At 39.3% G+C, this 18,811-nt stretch overlaps 1 protein-coding gene across 1 annotated transcript; it reads right to left on the bottom strand.

Moving 5' to 3' along the window:
• Window positions 1-1,167: 1,167 nt before the first annotated feature.
• Window positions 1,168-18,661, bottom strand: ARF4 (ADP ribosylation factor 4). Its single transcript, XM_005288351.5, has 6 exons — window positions 18,280-18,661; window positions 6,520-6,600; window positions 6,018-6,127; window positions 4,011-4,082; window positions 3,362-3,487; window positions 1,168-2,435 (listed from the first exon to the last, which is right to left on the bottom strand). Exons 1-6 carry the CDS (start codon window positions 18,344-18,346, stop codon window positions 2,349-2,351), a joined length of 543 nt encoding a protein of 180 aa, XP_005288408.1. The 5' UTR covers window positions 18,347-18,661; the 3' UTR covers window positions 1,168-2,348.
• Window positions 18,662-18,811: the final 150 nt, after the last annotated feature.

The raw sequence follows: 18,811 nt of genomic DNA, 5'->3' as shown, positions 1-18,811 counted from the left end.
CCAGCTATCTTCGAGACACCACTGACTTCCTGAGGAAACTACAATCCATCGGTGATCTTCCAGAAAACACCATCCTGGCCACTATGGACGTAGAAGCCCTCTACACCAATATTCCACACAAAGATGGACTACAAGCTATCAGGAACAGTATCCCTGATAATGTCACAGCTAACCTGGTGGCTGAACTTTGTGATTTTGTCCTCACCCACAACTATTTCACATTTGGGGACAATATATACCTTCAAGTCAGCGGCACTGCTATGGGTACCCGCATGGCCCCACAATATGCCAACATTTTTATGGCTGACTTAGAACAACGCTTCCTTAGCTCTCGTCCCCTAACGCCCCTACTCTACTTGCGCTACATTGATGACATCTTCATCATCTGGACCCATGGAAAAGAAGCCCTTGAGGAATTTCACCATGATTTCAATAATTTCCATCCCACCATCAAATTGCCCCACTTGCCCCCCTGGGCGGCCCTGGGAATAAAACAATTTGTTTTTATGACATGCTTATTACACACTATTATTATTTATCATTACAATATTTTTATTACATTATGAAAATGGCAACACACTTCCAAGATCTCACTTTTGTAGCTTGTATCACGTTGAATAAGCCTGTTATAAGACAAGGTTTCTATGTTTCAAGGAGTATCAGATGTGAAACAGCAGGAAGGTATTTAAGAAGTCAACTCAAAGAGTTCCTCCTACACAAGCATTCAGGTCCTGAGCAGTCCAGGCAAACACCACATGTTACAACAAAGCTAAGTTGTTCTTCATAATAATTTTAAAAAACACTAGCTCCCTATTTTATTTTAAAGACAGCAAAAAAAATATCCATTTCCCTTTCAATTTCTTATAAGGAGTATTGAAGTTTAAACCTCCCCAGTGTGATAGATATGCTTGCTTTGATCTGCTTAGCTCTTGGAAGTCCAGGCGCTCCGGGCTGCTGGCCCCGTGCTGCCCGGGGTTCCTAGGGATAGCTCTGTCCGCCATTAGGGATCCCACCCCCCCAAGAACCCCCTGTAACATTTCACAAACCCCAGTTTGGGAACCACTGCTAAAGACGGTCAAGTTTTCATGCAGGAACCACCAGAACTCATTTGTTGCTTTGCTACTGCAACCCATATTGTACATATAACTATGAAACAGACATGCATGCTTTTTGGGCAGTTTGTATTTGTTTTTATTACAATTGTAATGGTTAGTATTTTCATATCTGAACATCTTAAAAGGATTTTTAGATTTACAGCTTCAAAAGACACTTGTACAGAATTATTTAAGTCTTGATGATGATTACCTACTGCACTGTATACAAGTTACCTGCCCATCTTCAGGGACCCTCCCTCAAAAATTGAAAATCAGATTTGTGTTCACAAACTACAGAACAACTCAATTTATGGAAAAAGAATAAGTGTCAAATGTTCGTATCAGTTTCACAAATTTAAAATTCAATAAGAGCATACACAAAACTATACATTTTATAATTTTATTAGGAATAATTCCAAGTGGGTTATGAAGAAACTAATCCATTGAGTTTGATGATTTTTCCAAAATTTCTCTTTATGAAGATATGTTCACCAACAAACAGTAAAACTTCAGCAGAACTATTATACACTGGGCGAAAACATTCAGGCTGATACCAAAAAGCAACATGCAACATAAAGAGATACAATATAAAGGAAGACAATCTGCTGAATATTAAAAACCACCTCAACATGAGCTCTTTGCAACCAGCACAGAACTATGCTACCCATCAAATCCAATTCACACAAAGGCAAGTTGGGCTGATGGAACCCAAGGTTAATAAAATGTTCCTCAGTGCAGTAGATTTGAATAGTGTTTTAGAGCATTTTTTTGGCTGGAACAAGTCTTTTTTGGCAAGGGAGAGAAATAAATATAAATGGAATGCTACATTTTTAAATCAGCAGACTGTCTGAGGAATGAAATAATAAGGTATCAGTAAACTAAAGTAGCAGGGGGGAAATCTTTAAAAAACATTACTTAATTTATTGGGGCTCAAAAAGTATTCAAAACCGATTTTAAAGGTGTCACAATAACTATATTCAGGCATTTAACATAACAAGGGAAGTAAAAATCAGAAGATACACTTTTTTCCAAGTTAAGGAGTTTGTTTTTTTTAAACCCAAGCACATTGCTACTTCTGCAACATATAGCTTGGTAAACAATAATTGGCAACAAAATAAGTTGAAACGCTGTAATATCCTGCCCAAACCCGTTCCAGATACTGTTTAATAACCAAGATGCAAACTAATTTTGTTGTAACAAGCCTAGACCACTTATATCAAACATGTCCCTGGTGAGAAAGTCATCCAGTTTGAGTTAGCGTTTTGAGAGCTCATTTGACAGCCAGTCAAGTCCCTCATACAGACCAGTTCCTTGTGTAGCGCAGGTCGCTTGGACATACCACTGTTAAGGAACAAAATATAAAATAAAATGAAATGTGAACTTTAAAATACTGAATTTCTACATACTACCAGGGTGTAATTCTTATGGTACAATTTCATGTAGTTTGATCCCAACAAGTATGTTTTTCAAAACTTATTTCCCACCACCACAAAGCCTAACAGTAACAGAAGATATTGTCAAGAAAAATTTTAAGTTTCAATTAGCAATTGGGTTTTGAAGATTCTCCTGCTATGTCTGTCACCCAAATACTGACATTATATTAGTGCACAAGAATCAAAGTGAAACTGAAGATGAATAGAGTGTAAAGAACTGTAAATTAAAATTTTGTTTTAAATCAGGTGCTATTGAGCTCATAGGTAAGGAATTTTTACTACATGATTTAACCCGTCTCTTTTTAAGAAGAGTTCATAATGACATAAGCCACGACTGTCAACATGAAGAGGTAAAGTGATGCCCCCCCCCCCCCCCCAAAAAAAAATATGCAATGAGGAATTATATAACAAAAGTTACCCCAACAAAAGTTTTGTGTAGTTGAAGCCTCCCTTATCCTGTCGGGCATTTTTAATCATAGATTGTTTTAATCAAAACTCTTGGACACAATTCCATTCTCAGTCTCTTTCTTCAAAAGAGAAAACAGAAGAGTAAAAGCAACACACACACTTAAAATGTGGCCCAAGATATTCAATGGTCTGCAAAGGTTGTATCTTCCCATTTAAAAAAAAGGAGTAATAAAATGAAGCATTTGCTCTTGATCACCTATTTTTATTACACAAGTGTGTATGTTTTAGGTCACTCTTTTGTAGAAATAACACTTTGTACAGGTCAAATACACATTACATCTTTCCACAGAAAAGAGATGAAAGCTTAAAACTTAAAGGGAGAGTACATTTGCTTACAAAAAATTGGACCAAAACTTTAGTACTTACAGTTCTGTTACGCAGAGACTGAAGACCTAGTTTATCTGTCATTTCACTGATTGCCATGGCATTTGGCAAGTCTTGTTTGTTCGCAAAAAGCAGTAGCACTGCATCTCGCAACTCATCTTCCTGAAGCTAACAGAGAAAGAGACCATGCTAGTTATTTTTCCATTTAATTACTGTAACAAGCAGCTAAAGAGATGCAATTATGAAATAAAGGGTAAAGTGCTGTAAGCTTTTTCATTCTCACTCCCCAAATCAGTGAGTAGCTTTTGATTGAGATTATCAAGTACCCATGATACAAATTCCACTAGTGTAGGTAAAGCAACATTATTTCAAACAGCAGTTTGGATTTAAATTGTATAGACAGCTCACTGTCGACAGATTACATTTCTTTTGGGTTTTACATCCCAAAGGGAATTGGGTGAAGTCATTAGTAGTTCTCGACCTAGAGTCCACTCACATTCTAAACAATTTTAGGTAAGTAGTGATGAATTATATAAAAAAGGAGGTCTACAATACACGTTTTAAGACTTTCTGAAGGTTTATGGGTTTTGAAATTTCAGCAAAACTGGCATATTCACCATTTGCAGAAAAGCTGATTTGGTAAAGTAAATACAGAAGATAGCAATTCTGTTCCAAAGATATTTATATTTACCATTTTCTGCAGTTCTTCTGCTGCTTCCTGAATTCTCTCTCTGTCATTGCTATCTACCACAAAAATGAGACCCTGCAAAAAAAGTTAAGCAGCTTTGATAAGTCCCCATAAAATTTAAGCATAAAGTAGTGTTCTAAGAAAAAGATGACATGAATTATTGGGTAGGAGTACAGTTCTCGCTGCTTCCCCTCCAAGAAATGCAAGTTTGAAAAATTAGTAATATTTTAATTAACATATACACAGAGAAAGATCATTGACTACATGAGGTAGACATTCTTCAGACAGCTAGGTTATCAGTAGACATGACATTAACATAATTTTCAGTGTATGTTAGGTTTTAAAAAACAAAAACAAACAAAAAACCCCACAAACAAGGCTAAGATTCCCACACTGTGGTCTGCATATCAGAATTTCAGGGAAAGATAACTGGCCGAATTGTGATAGTTTCCCTTATTTTCAGATGTCCCATTGCATCAAAGACAGCTAGAGATAATAGTGTCTAGATAATGTAAGATGTCCTCCACCCTATAAAGCTGAGGGTTCTCAACCTGTTAAGTTGAATTTAATTTTTAGAAATGTGTTTTTACCAAGTGTTCCTAACACCATTTCTGACATTAAACGAGAAATATCCAAGAGCTTATTCCATACTGCCTAAATCCCCACCTGAAAGTCTTACAGTTCAGCATACTCTCCTCTGAAGAAGCAGATTCTCCCCCTTTGAAGGTCCCTGGTGATGCTTTTATAATAGGTCTGAAGAGGTCAGTAGGGTAACATTTTTGGTCCTCAACGTATATGCAGTCACTAGACTACTGTGCCAGTCCCTTTGTCTAGGCACATTCCACCACACACTCCTATTTGCACATGCCCCAGAATCATGCCTGTGCTACTGCAGAGGAAGTTTCCTGGCAACAATCCTGCACAAAGCAGAGCAACAAGCATGAATCTCCTCTGCTGCTGGGGTGTATAGAAATGTGATGAATTACTTGTCTGTCTACTAATTACCCAAAAAGCACATTGTAATCACCTGCAGCGATGACCGAAGCAGTGAACGTGTCATGGCCCGGATCAAACAACCAGCAATACCACCCCGATTAACGGTATTCAGTAACATTTCTAAACACTTCATAAGCAAAGGGAGCCCAATAAATATAACTTGTATTTAACCATGATGTATATGTGCATGTGAATATTATTTTTATATATATATATTTAGTTTACTCTAAGTAAAAATCTATCTTGTGTGTCTTCAGTTTGGTTAAAAAGAAAAATACCTACAAAGGCAGCTAGGTATTAACTTACTTCTTTACTTGAAGTCCCTCTCCAGTTTCAGGAGGTTAGCAGACAAAGCATCAAATTTAATGAGGCTAGAAAGTCCATCACATAGCTTAGTGACCCCTCTGGCACATTAAGGAGCGGCAACACTGGAAGGTCTCTCATGGGAATCCTGTCTATCCAAGTCAAACTATAATAAGCTATGTCTACACTAGGAGTACTTTACTGATATTGGCATATAAAGTATACTGCACCAGCAAAGTGCTCCTAACACAGATAAAGCCTAGTGTGGATACAACTATACCAGCAAAACTGCTCTTGCACTGGCATAGTAAAATTACAATTCCCCCTTCACCACTGTCCCTTAGAGAAAAAACAAATATTTGGTAAAAGCACAGTTTTGCTGGTATAATTGTATATACACTGGGGGAAAAAAAATCACACCTCTTCACATCCCTGACTGACTGGATGCTATGATGGCAAAAGTCTGTAGTGTAGACACAGCATAAAAGACATGAAGCTGTCCAGATGGGAAGGAAAAAAACACAGCTAAACAGAAACAAAAAAAGCCAAGGATCCTCAGAATTCCAGCAAATATGGTGGGGACCAACTCATGAGAAGAAAATGGAAATGGAGGCAGACCATTTTCTGGAGATACTGTACACAGTGCTCTTCATTTAAATATGAATGTAGATGCATTTTTTTTTTAAACTTGTAAAACAGAAGAACGCCTACCTGTGTGTTTTGAAAGTAATGCCTCCAAAGAGGTCTAATTTTATCTTGACCACCAACATCCCAAACTGTGAAACAAATGTTTTTATATTCTACTGTTTCCACATTAAAACCTAAAAAGAAAGAAAAAAGTGGTTAAATATTGACATTGACTATGTAAAAGTTATTATAAATCTGTCAACTGTCCTCTTAAAAATAGTGACTTCAAAGTTTCACTTTCTAAAGAACGCTAGATGAGCTGTCATGTGATATCTTTGTCATGATAGTACCAAATTGCGTAAAATGATAATTTCTCTAAGAGTCCAACTCTATACTAACTTCTATTCTGGGGAACATGCATCTCCTACTACCCCACCAACCAGCTCTTGAAACAAATGTCCTACAATGAAAAACATTTAAGTCTTTACTCCCTCAGGAGAATTGAGGATTTTAAAGTGAATGATTCTGTAGTTTAATTACATTTAACATTAGTAATTAGATAAGAAGCAATCATTAGTTTTCTTACCAATAGTGGGAATTGTGGTGACAATTTCTCCTAGCTTCAGTTTATACAGAATAGTTGTCTTACCAGCAGCATCCAAACCAACTACAAAAATATATAAAGTTGAATTTTAGTTTCACAGTATTAACTAAATCATGCTCTTTACAAATATTTCACTGAAAACAACAGGGTGGGGATTCACTTTTCAGTGAGCAGCGGGTAAGTTCCTAAATGGCCTTAGTGAATCAAACTCCCCCCCCCAAAGTACGTTTCTCTCCTTCCTTCTCCACCCATCACTTGAGGCAGAAGCCAATCAGCTAAGAATTCAAGTTTAATACCAGAGTTCCATTCTCCATTTACACGATCAGAAAACTATGTAACTTTTTCTTCTTTAGGCATCATGTAAATAACTGATAGGGGTTATTTGTTTTTAAACAAACTCTGCAGTTCACATGTAAAGGTTTTGCTCTAGCATGGTTTTCATGTATTTGACATGCCTTGTAATATTTTCTAGGCAGTAGCCAGAAGTTCTCTCTCCTCCTTCACTTATCCAGCATCAGATTGGAAGCTACTTTCTTTCTTCTCAAATGCAGATCTTGTCTATTATTGATCTCTTTATTATCTTCAGATCTGGCTACTGCAGCATGCCCCATCTGAGACTACTCTTTATCACTTCAAAATTTCAGCTAACATGAAATGCAGCAGCTCACTTAGGGCTATTTTACACTACCTCGCTACATTGGTGCGGCTGTGCCATTGTAGCCTATCTGGTGAAGATGTGCTATGCTGACAGGAGAGTGCTCTCTTATCCAGGGTTTTTGAGCTGTGCTCCGGCTCAGCTCCAGCTCCGGGCTCCGCTCCAAAGCCCTGCTCTTATCAGCATAAATTACTCCACCTCAACAAGAGGTAGGTAGGAGAGCATCTCCTGTTGACATAGCTCAGGACAGACACCACTTAAAGTCGACGTAACTAACGTCACTCAAAGGGGTGGCGATGTAAGTTACATGGACGCAAGCGGTAGTGTAGAAAAGCCCTTAGTGATATTCGATATATGGAGAGCATATAACACCTGTGGCTCCATAGACTACACTGAACAATTTATTTTCTGGAACAATACAAACTGTTTTTTACATAAAAGCCCTACATGTTTTGTGTTGTGGCTACCCATAATACATGTCTCCATACACTATTCCAGTCTACTGGGCTGTTTTGGTTACTTCTGAACTCTGCAGGAGGGTACTCAGCTCTGGAATTTGCTTCCCTGCTGCTCCAACAAAAGCCTAGTTTGCTGACCTTCCAGGCAGACTGATGTGATGTGGGGTTTTTGTTTGTTTCCCTTTTGAGTTAATTATTTTTAATTTATTTCTATTTGTACATTTAAAAATACATATAGGTGTGTATTTGAACTGGGCATGTACCCACAGAACTGTAAGAGGAGCGGCTTTTGCAAATAAACATTTGGTAGTCCATCATGGCGTTTCCAAATACTGTGAGCTGATGGATTAATGTGTATTTTGAGAAGTATTTAGAGTTTAGACTCTGTCCCAGAAAACCAATTCAACACACATTTGGAAATGTATTATGACCTATTGCAAATGTCCACGAATAAATGTTATTTAAGAAGTAAACTGCAAGAATGAGTGTTCAACAAGTAAACACAACCATCATTTTAATTAAAATGCCATTTGAGAAACTCAAAACTTTCAGTAGAACTTTGATAACACTCTTCTCAAACAAACAAAAATGAGAGAACTAAAAAACAGAAAAACCCCGTCTGGTACTATTACTATACCCATACTTAACACTGTAGCATGTTTTGAACTAATGTCTTACTTGCTATTTTTGTACCTGTCCTGCACTCCATATAGGGGTGTCTGACAACAAGTTGTACACTTATATAAATAAGGCAGTTTTCTTAGTGTTGCAATATAATGTAATTTCAGATTATTCAACCACTTTACACAGAATGAAACCAGAACCTTAAAAACTTCTTCCTTCTCAAAGCACACTAACTGCTTAAAGTACATTTTCTATTTGCAAAACCTCCCTATAAGTGTCCTACAGTATTTTAGACATTTATGAATATATTGATGTTATACAAATTAATGTATTTACAGTTTGTGAAGAAAATCTTTAAGAAAATCAACTGCTTTCATTAATACTGGAATTTGTAGAGCCAAAAGGCCATGTATTATACTTCTGTCAAAAAGACTTCTTTAGGTACAAGAAAATTCTCAAAATTAAATTTTAAATGTGTTTTTGTGATTTCTAAATGCTTGCCCTTCAGAACTCCAATATTCCATTCCCACCCACTCCTCTAGAGGATTAGCTACAATAGTAGGTGGCACTGAAATAGTTCTTACTATGAACCTGCAAAGTTTAAAATTGCTAATATCCTTTCAGCATTTTTCCTACACCAGTAGGAAAGAAGTGGGACTCTGTAAGGAGCAACTGTCAACTCTTCAAATGTACCTCCGGTGCTGAAATAATGACTAATAACTCAAGGTATTGCTGTCCAAGATGGACCTCTCAGAGTATGTCTACATTGCAATTAAACACCCACAGTGGGTATGAATCAGCTGACTTGGTTCATGGGGCTTGGGCCGTAGGGCTATAAAACTGCACTGAAGATGTCCGGCCTCAGGCTGGAGCCTGGGACCCTACCCTCTCACAGGGTCCCAGCCCAAGGCCAGACATTTACACTTCAGTTTTATAGCCCCATGAGCCTGAGCCAACTGACCTAGGCCAGACACAGGTCTTTAAACTGCAGTGCAGACAGATGTTCAGACCTCAGCCACTTTACTGGGCATTTCCAAATGGAAGATAAGATGCCTGGACCTTCAGAGAAGCCACATATGAAACAAGCATAATACTTAACTCTCTCTAGAAGCCTTAATATAACAGAAAAGATGGAATTTACTCCATGAAAATTAAGATTATGTAGAGAAGAGTAATCAGTCCAAAATATATACTTGAATTCCTCAAAAACTATAAAAAGAACAGGAGTACTTGTGGCACCTTAGAGACTAACAAATTTATTAGAGCATAAGCTTTCGTGGACTACAGCCCACTTCTTCGGATGCATAAGTGGGCTGTAGTCCACGAAAGCTTATGCTCTAATAAATTTGTTAGTCTCTAAGGTGCCACAAGTACTCCTGTTCTTTTTGCGGATACAGACTAACACGGCTGCTACTCTGAAACCTGTCAAAAACTATAACATCTTAAGGCAAATGGCTCATCAGTAAGTTTGACAACCTTGAAAATAAACACGAAGCTAAACTCAGTGGTCAGAAAATGCCAATGCTCACACACACACAAAGTTTCTAGCTCTTACAGTAGCAGAAAAAGGAATAAAACTTTAAAAATGTGACCCACTTGTATCCTAAAGACTCAAAACCCAGAAGGCAAATAAATCAAACCCAACATTTTTCAAAGTCTCATGATTTAAAAACAAGATCATTCTTTTGTGAGGACCTACTCTTTAGGCAAGTTCTTGGAGTTGGCAATACTGAAATACCAAGAAGGAATCTTGTATGCTTTTGTGTGTGAGAAAGATAACCACCCATGGTGAGAAATGTTCTGTGGCACACTAGGAGAGAAATGCTCAACACCAAGAACAGGCCTTACCTGCAAGTCTTTGAACAAAGGACTGGACAAGATAGATTTCCAGGAACTTTCACGGTGAAAATATAAGCATTTACATGAATACAGAAGAAGTCACAATATGGCAGTAAAACAGGTTCCCAATTCAAACACTAAGTAGTTTTATAGGATAATTATCGGTTTAGCAAAGTTAGAAGTCTAAAGTTTGCATTATCGCCAGCCCCCTCACCAATATAGTCAACCCCTATCCTCAAACTTCCTTATTACAAGCTGCAAATCAATTATTCGCCTTTTAGATTTTTTTAAATAACTTTAAAAAGTATCAAATCACACAATTTGAAGAGTTATGATTTATACATATTTCAGCTAATATGCGTTTTTTTTTCTAAAAAAATATGGCAATTTACATGTTACTATGTACCAATTTCTTAAGAGTGCCTCAGTATTCAGCTTTCTAAAATGAAACATTATACAGTCCCACCATTTGCAATTGTTCTTATTCTCTTAAGAGATTGAAATGTATTTACCACCACATTTGATTTACAGGATTTTTACATTTGATGTGTATAATTTTAAACTTGTCCTCTGACTATCACATGATAGGTAAGTCAACTGTCTCTGTCACAAGAGGTGATAGTTAAGAATTCCAATTAACAACTCTTCCAAGTTTACATGAAAAAACTCTGACATTCCCCAACACCAAGTCATAAATCAGAAACAAATAACCAAGATGCAAAATAATCCTCTTTCAGATTTTTTTCCAGAAATATTAACTTTTAGCTCCTTCCCCACTGAGGTTTCAAGTAATCTCAACACAGTACAAGTGTGCTGACAGTTGTTTATGAAGTCCTGAGACAGAGCAGTTCAGATAGCAATTAAGGGTCACATGGGAAGTACAGCCTTGTCCTTGCACCTATTTGATCTTTGTAATGCCTACTTTACTCATTTCAAGAACCCCGCTCCACTTTACTTATAGTCTCTTCGAGTCACTTATAAATCCCAGGCTTGCAGTGTGCTTCTCCCAGGAACTCCACTCTGCTAGTCACCTTTACATCGCCATGGAAAACTGCATAAGTGCTAGCACCATACTTACTTACTTATAGCTCTCATAGTTGCATTCATGATAAGCAACTTCTCTGAACTGTTTGAAAGAATTATACAAAATTACTTACAACTGTCTGGTTGGAATGTTACATTTTCCTCTACTTTCTTGAAGAGTTTCTCCAAAGATATTTTTGGCTCTTTCTTATGAAATTTGCTTGTTCTGGAGCCATTAAACTGACTGCCTATATATCTGCATTCAGTTCCCTCTAAACAGACTCACATGAACTCATTGTTAAAACAATCTCAAACTGTTTTTTCAGCCAACCAAATTCTACTGCCTAAAGCTAAGTGCCCTCCAGAAAGATTTTATCACTGCATTGTATTTTACATCATTCTACTATTCTATATTCTAAAAAAGAGAGGATAGTTTTGCCCTGTGGGTAAATTCTTCATTTTTTAAATCCAGCCTAAGCCACCTAGACATGGCATACCTGTAATCTAAACGTGAACAAAGCAAAGCTTTACGCAAGTAACTACAAAATTTAAGGATTGATTTTTAAATGGAATATATTCAAGAACAATACATTGTGGCAGCCAGACTGAGATTTCCCAAAATTAAGAAGCAGGAAGCATGTTCCAAAAGTCTGAATTTCATTCATAGTCACAGATTAAAATAATTGCTAAAATAAGAATGATTTTGAATTCATACAAGCAAGTTCTACCTTGTAATTTCTTCACTATGTTTTACAAGGGCCATTACAAACAATTCATGCTGTTGATTTTAGGCTAGATTTGTTAATGTGGCTATTTATAGGTTGTGGTTTTTGGTAAGTTACAGGTTTGTTACTATTCAACCACAGGTGGATTCCCAAAATCCCCAAAAGGAATTGTCCTTTGGCTATTTCAAACAGAAGTTAATAAGCTAGGGAAACAGACTATCATTTGGCAGCTTAATATTTGAAAAGCTAATAAGCCTCTTGGAAGATGGATGTTTTGGCAGTCTATTGTCTCGGAGATGACAGACAGCTGCATGGCCATGCTAACAAGTGATGAATATAGTGACATGATATAATGATGATTCTGCAAGGTGCAATATGAAGACAGACAAGGTTATTCAGTAATGTGTTAAAATATACCCATGTACTAGTGGACTAAGCGCAACACTGGGACCAAGGAATTTCTGAACTCTAACCCCTACTCTGCCCAGTTCAACTATGTTAAATTATTTTTATCTCAGCTGTCTCTTTTCTCCCCAATCTGTATCTGTAAAATGGAGTTGGAATTGTGCTTTCCCTTCCTCGCACACAAGAATATAAATGGTTGGTCAGCCCTTTAAAATACAGTGATATGTAAACATGAAAAGTATTAATGTGAGTCTATGAGGCAATTATGATTTTTAAGCAGCTTTGTAAAGTCACTTGTGACATAATTCACTATTGACTATTATCCTCCTAATCGTAAGTTTAGTTAGGGGTAGCCATTAGAAGAATATTATATCTTTTTTAGGGCTATCGCACGATTAAAATAATCGCACCATTAATTGCGCTGTTAAATAATAATAGAATACCATTTATTTGAAATATTTTTGGGTGTTTTCTACAATGTCAAACTTTAGAGTCTACAAGTCCAATCAGTCTTACTTCTTGTTCAGCCAATCACTCAAACAGGTTTGTTTACATTTGCAGAAGATAATGCTGCCTGCTTCTTGTTTACAATGTCACCTGAAAGTGAGAACAGGCGTTTGCATGGCACTATTGTAGCCGACGTTGCAAGATATTTACGTGCCAGATGCACTACAGATTATGTCCCTTGATGCTTCAACCACCATTCCAGAGGACATGCATCCATGCTGATGATGGGTTTTGCTCAATAACAATCCAAAGCAGTGTGGACTGACGCATGTTTATTTTCATCATCTGAATCAGATGCCAACTGCAGAAGGTTGATTTTCTTTTTTGGTGGTTAGGGTTCTGTAGTTCCTGCATCAGGCTGTTTCTTTTTTAAGACTTCTGAAAGCATGCGCCACATCTCATCCTTCTCAGATTTTGGAAGGCACTTCAGAATCCTAAATCTTGGTGCTATAGCTATCTTTAGAAATTTCACACTGGTATCTTCTTTGCATTTTGTGAAATTTGAAGTTAAAGTGTTCTTAAAACGAACATGTGCTGGGTCATCATCTGAGACTGCTATAACATGAAATATATGGCAGAATGCAAGTAAAACAGAGCAGGAGACATACAATTCTCCCAAGGAGTTTAGTCAGGAATTTAATTAATACATTTTTTTTTAACGAGGGTCATCAGCACGGAAGCATATCCTCTGGAACGCTGGCCGAAGCATGAAGAGGCATATGAATCTTTAGCGCATCTGGCAAGTAAATATCTTGTAACGCCAGCTACAACTGTGTCATGCGAACACCTGTTATGACTTTCAGCTGACACTGTAAATGAAGCGGGCAGCATTAGCACCCGTAAATGTAAACAAACTTGTTTGTCTTAGTGACTGGCTGAACAAGAAGTAGGACTGAGTGGACTTGTAGGCGCTAAAGTTTTACATTGTACTCCAAAACAAAACAGTTATGTTACCAAAATAAAATAAAAATAAAAATCTACATTTGTAAGTTGCACTTTCTTGATAAAGAGACTGCATGACAGTACTTGTATGAGGTGAATTGAAAAATACTATTTCTTTTGTCATTTTTACAGTGCAAATATTTGTAATAAAAATATAAAGTGAGCACTGTACACTTTGTATTCTGTGATGCAACTGAAGTATATCTATTTGAAAAATGTAGAAAAACATCCAAAAAATACATTTCAATTGCTATTCTATTGTTTAACAGTGAGATTAATAGCGATTAATTGTTTTAATCGTAATTCTTTTGAGTTAATCACGAGTTAACTGCGATTGACAGCCCTAATCTTTTTAAAAGATTGTGTTGTCTGCTTACACCATAAAATTAGTAAGCTTGTGAAATATGTGAGGGAATGCAAAGTATTAAAGAACTCATATCCACTCAAACACAAGGTATGTGCCATGACTCTGAATTAACTCTGTAAAAGTTAGTGTTTTGCAGATGTTTGCAAAGTATTAGAGTAAAAGAAAGTTGCTTACAATACTTCTGTCATTATTATGGTGTTTGAAGTAAATTACATACAAACACTGATCAAATATTTATTTTCTAACCCACACAATAAACAAATCTAATTTTAGAAAAATTAATTTCACTCAGGTAAAGGAAATAGACTGACAGCTCTGGAGACTGAGATTGTATCTATCTACATCACACTATAACACAAGTGGCAGCAATTAAAAATCCTACCCTCCTACCACACTGCCCAGCCCATGTGCCAAAATTGAACCAAAATTACTTTTGAGGCAGAAACTAAGTTAGTCTTTTTAAACCTAGACTGAATAGATTAGGAGAAAATGCCAATAGGGGTACAAATTATGATGTGGACACCCGCTTACACATATATCCTTCCTTCTATACTACAAATACATCTGTCTCAAAGGAGCTTGTCATAATATTATTTGTAGTGTAGAAGCGTCTAACTGGGTTTCATAACCAAGCTAAACCCTTAAACAGGTTCTGTATACTGCATAATGAAAATATGTAGTAACCATGTCCCCTGACCCACCTCTATTTGTAGGGTAGTCAAATCCTTAAAAACCATGACTGAAAGAAGAAGAAAAAAAAACCCAACTCATAGGACTCTTGCTGGCAAGTTAAAGAGGTATGGGCTGGATGAATGGACTATCAGGTGGATAGAAAGCTAGCTAGGTCGTCGGGCTCAACAGGTAGTGATCAATGGCTCCATGTCTAGTTGGCAGCCGGTATCAAGCAGAGTGCCCCAAGGGTCAGTCTTGGGGCCGGTTTTGTTCAATATCTTCATTAATGATCTAGAGGATGGTGTGGACTGCACCCTCAGCAAGTTTGCAGAGGACACTAAACTGGGAGGAGGAGGAGATACACTGGACGGTAGGGATAGGATACAGAGGTACCTAGAAAAATTAGAGGATTGGGCCGAAAGAAATCTGATGAGGTTCAACAAGGACAAGTGCAGAGTCCTGCACTTAGGATGGAAGACTATCATACACTGCTACAGACTAGGGACCGAATGGCTAGGTAGCAGTTCTGCAGAAAAGGACCTAGGGGTTACAGTGGACGAGAAGCTGGATAGGAGTTAACAGTGTGCCTTTGTTGCCAAAAAGGCAAACGGCATTTTGGGCTGTATAAGTAGGGGCATTGCCAGCAGATAGAGGGATGTGATCATTCCCCTCTATTTGACATTGGTGAGGCCTCATGTGGAGTACTGTGTCCAGTTTTGGGCCCCACACTACAAGAAAGATGTGGAAAAATTGGAAAGAGTCCAGCGGAGGGCAACAAAAATGATTAGGGGGCTGGAGCACATGATTTATGAGGAGGGGCGGAGGGAACTGGGATTGTTTAGTCTGCAGAAGAGAAGAATGAGGAGGGATTTTATAGCTGCTTTCAACTACCTGAAAGGGGGTTCCAAAGAGGATGGAGCTAGAACGTTCTCAGTGGTAGCAGATGACAGAACAAGGAGCAATGGTCTCAAGTGGCAGTGGGGGAGGTTTAGGGTGGATATTAGGAAAAACTTTTTCACTAGGAGGGTGATGAAGCACTGGCATGGGTTACCTAGGGAGGTGGTGGAATCTCCTTCCTTAGAGGTTTTTACCGTCAGGCTTGACAAAAGCTGGGATGATTTAGTTGGGGATTGGTCCTGCTTTGAGCAGGGGGTTGGATTAGATGACCTCCTGAGGTCCCTTCCAACCCTGATATTCTATGATTAGTTTGTATCAGTGTTAGAGCTGAACTAATCACTACGGATAAAGAGTCTGAAGCGCTATGAACTATTATGGTCTCAAGAACAGTTTGTTCTTGTATTCTCATCATTCTACAAGAGTAGAAGCAATAGTGCCACCAGTGTCAATATTAATATTACAACCATGTTTTCCAAGCTTTCATACCTAGTCATTTAGCGCTGTATATGAAAAGTCCGCTTGACATGCTAGTAGTTCTCTTGGAAAAAGATTTTTACTGTATATTTACTATGTTATTGTTTATAGAGAGGCAAAAATTACATTAAAGGACACAGTGATCTCAGGTTTAAATTCTTATTTTGAGTAATTAAAATGTCAACAAATTGAAGCACTGAAAAAACAAAAAAACAAAAAACAAAAAAAAAACACCCACACAAGTGTTGGTGAAATTTCAACTGGTGCATACTAGCTTTCATATCCTATGTACAATGTGCTGTGAACACAATCATTTTCTGGTGATGGTGTTGGGGTGGGTATTTATGCTTGATGTCATTAGGTCTGGTATAGATAACCACCTAATATGCTATGCATATTACCTCTTGTTTCTCATACATATCCAAACATTTTTAGGGCCCAAATTGATATGCCAACAAGTTAGGAGTTCTCAGTTCTTTAGCCAACAGACTTAGATGTGGTGCAAAGGCAATGGATTGAGCCCATGGTAAAAGAAGCTCTCTTTATATTACTCAACAGCAATCCCTCTTGTTAATTAAGGACCAACTGATAGGCACTGAAAAAAGCCCCATTCACCTAGCTGGACAATTGTAGGAAAAGGAGTGTATAAAGTTGGGAATGGGAAGAAAGGAAACATTGAATGCAGCATGTGATTATCACCTTTTCAACTTCCAAGTCTGGGAATTACAGTAGGAGTAAAGAAGTGACTGGTTTGAACTGTTACACACATAGGTACAGGAACTAGGGGTGCTGTCACACCCCCAGTTTTTGTGCAGGGTCTCATCAGTCACCTTGCGCCCAGGGTCCCAGCCCGGCACTCCGCTCCTGGGGTCCCAGCCTTGGTCCCCCACCCCTAGCTCTGGGAGTGTGGAGGGGCACAGACAGGAGTAAGTAGGTAGTGAGGTAAAAAGTTTGGGGTGGGGACCACTAGCTTTCAGCACCCCCACTGTAAAAAAATGTTCCAGCGCCACTGGTTACACAGTACATTTCTGAAGAGCCACAATGTATCTGTGGTCAGACAGTGGCCTAATAAAACTAGCTTGATACAAAAAGTTGTATTTTTATAATCCTATATGCAAGATACACCAGAATTTGTGATTAAAGGCAACATTCTTTCTCAGAACAAAATGAGCAAAAATGGCTAAATTACTGGAAATTAATGCTTTCTGTTTAGCAGTCAAATTCTGGAGCCCTTAGGACTACATTAACACACTTGGTGCTGTCACATCATGTTCAAAACAGCCACATTGCTTAAACTGTGATAGGTAAAGGTGATACCTAATCATACGTAAAGTGCTTAGATTTTGAGGGAGGTCTTCTTAATTCTAGTTCACTGGAATTAGATTTTGGGAGATGGGGGGGGGGGGCATACATGCAAATCCAGTGAACTCCTGGAACTGAGGAGACATTCCTTAATTATCAAATCCTTCCACAAATGATCAGGTATGGCATTTACCTATTAACAGTTTCACATTCTTTTTACAGTCTGTGCTTGTTTTATAGTGTGTGCACACACACATACATACATGTGGTGCTAAATAATCCCCACCTTGGCTACAAGCCTCAGGGAAGGGTGGGAGCAAGGTTTAGGGCATTTTCTAATAGAAGGACTAAAAAATCTCCCACCAACAAAACTGTGGGGTGAGTAGGTAAAGAAAATAAAGGGGAAAGAACACAGCCCCTCCCCAAGCTCATTCACTTGAGGCCGTTCCGTTTTCCACTCGCCCCATACCCACGCAGGAGGGCAGGGAGTTGGCTGGGAGAAGGCGCAGGCCCGGGGGGATAGAGACACACGCGCCCACAGCGGGGTAAGAGGTCAGGTCACGGCAGGAGCGTACCCAGGCCTGAAGGGCGCAGACAGACAGACGCCTCCCCCCGCCCCATAGTCCTGTACCGGTGTAGCCGGCTCGCAAGCCCCCGGCCGCTTCCTACTGCATCCCCAACGGCCTCACGGAACACTCCCCCTCCCCCCGCAGGGGCCCAGCCGCGTCTACACGAGAGAGGCCGAGTAACGGCAAGCAGGGGGCTGCGGATGCGGTAAGCGCAGCCCGGGAGGTCGGGATCCCTCAGGCGACGGAAGGCAGGGCCGGGCGGGTCCGGGGGTCTCTCTCTTACCCATGAGGATGCGCATCTGCTTCTTGCCGAAGAGACGTGAAAAGAGCGAGGAGATGGTGAGGCCCATGGCGGCTCGGGCTGGGCGGCGGCGAGCGGGAGGAGTGTGTGCGCGGCAGCGGTTTATGCCCCAATCCCGGTCTCTCTTTTCAGATCCCTCCGCGGGGTCCCGGCCCAGCAACTGCTGGCGGCGGCTACTGCTGCTGCTCTTGTATCCGGGGGAGCCTCGCTCGGTCTCTGCCACGTCACGCTCGCCACCACGGCCGCCCCCAGTTCCAACGCGGACAAAATCACGTCACGCTCGCCACATCCCCACTGCAGCGCCACCACCCTCCCTTGACCCGGACAAACCCTCCGAACATAGACTGACTACAACTCCCAGCGTGCTATGCGCCGGGTGCTCATCGATAGCTTCATTTCGTTGGCGTAGGGCATGATGGGAGATGCAGTCCCAGGTCCCTCAGCTCCTCGCCAACCTTGGCCTGAGTCGAGCATTGCATGCTGGGAACTGTAGTCCTTCTCCGCGCCGCACTGT

The sequence above is a fragment of the Chrysemys picta genome, chromosome 7, assembly GCF_011386835.1.
Source record: "Chrysemys picta bellii isolate R12L10 chromosome 7, ASM1138683v2, whole genome shotgun sequence".
Classification (NCBI taxonomy): Eukaryota; Metazoa; Chordata; order Testudines; family Emydidae; genus Chrysemys; species Chrysemys picta.
The sequence above is the reverse complement of the archived record's forward strand: the minus strand, read 5'-3'. Positions and strand labels throughout refer to the sequence as shown.

Excerpts from the sequence above, each read along its gene's own strand:
- ARF4 (XM_005288351.5), bottom strand. The coding sequence starts at position 18,346 with ATGGGCCTCACCATCTCCTCGCTCTTTTCACGTCTCTTCGGCAAGAAG. Across the intron at positions 6,601-18,279 it reads GCAGATGCGCATCCTCATGG|TTGGTTTGGATGCTGCTGGT; the intron begins GTAAGAGAGAGA and ends ATATTTTTGTAG. Across the intron at positions 3,488-4,010 it reads CAGAAGAACTGCAGAAAATG|CTTCAGGAAGATGAGTTGCG; the intron begins GTAAATATAAAT and ends TTTCTCTGTTAG.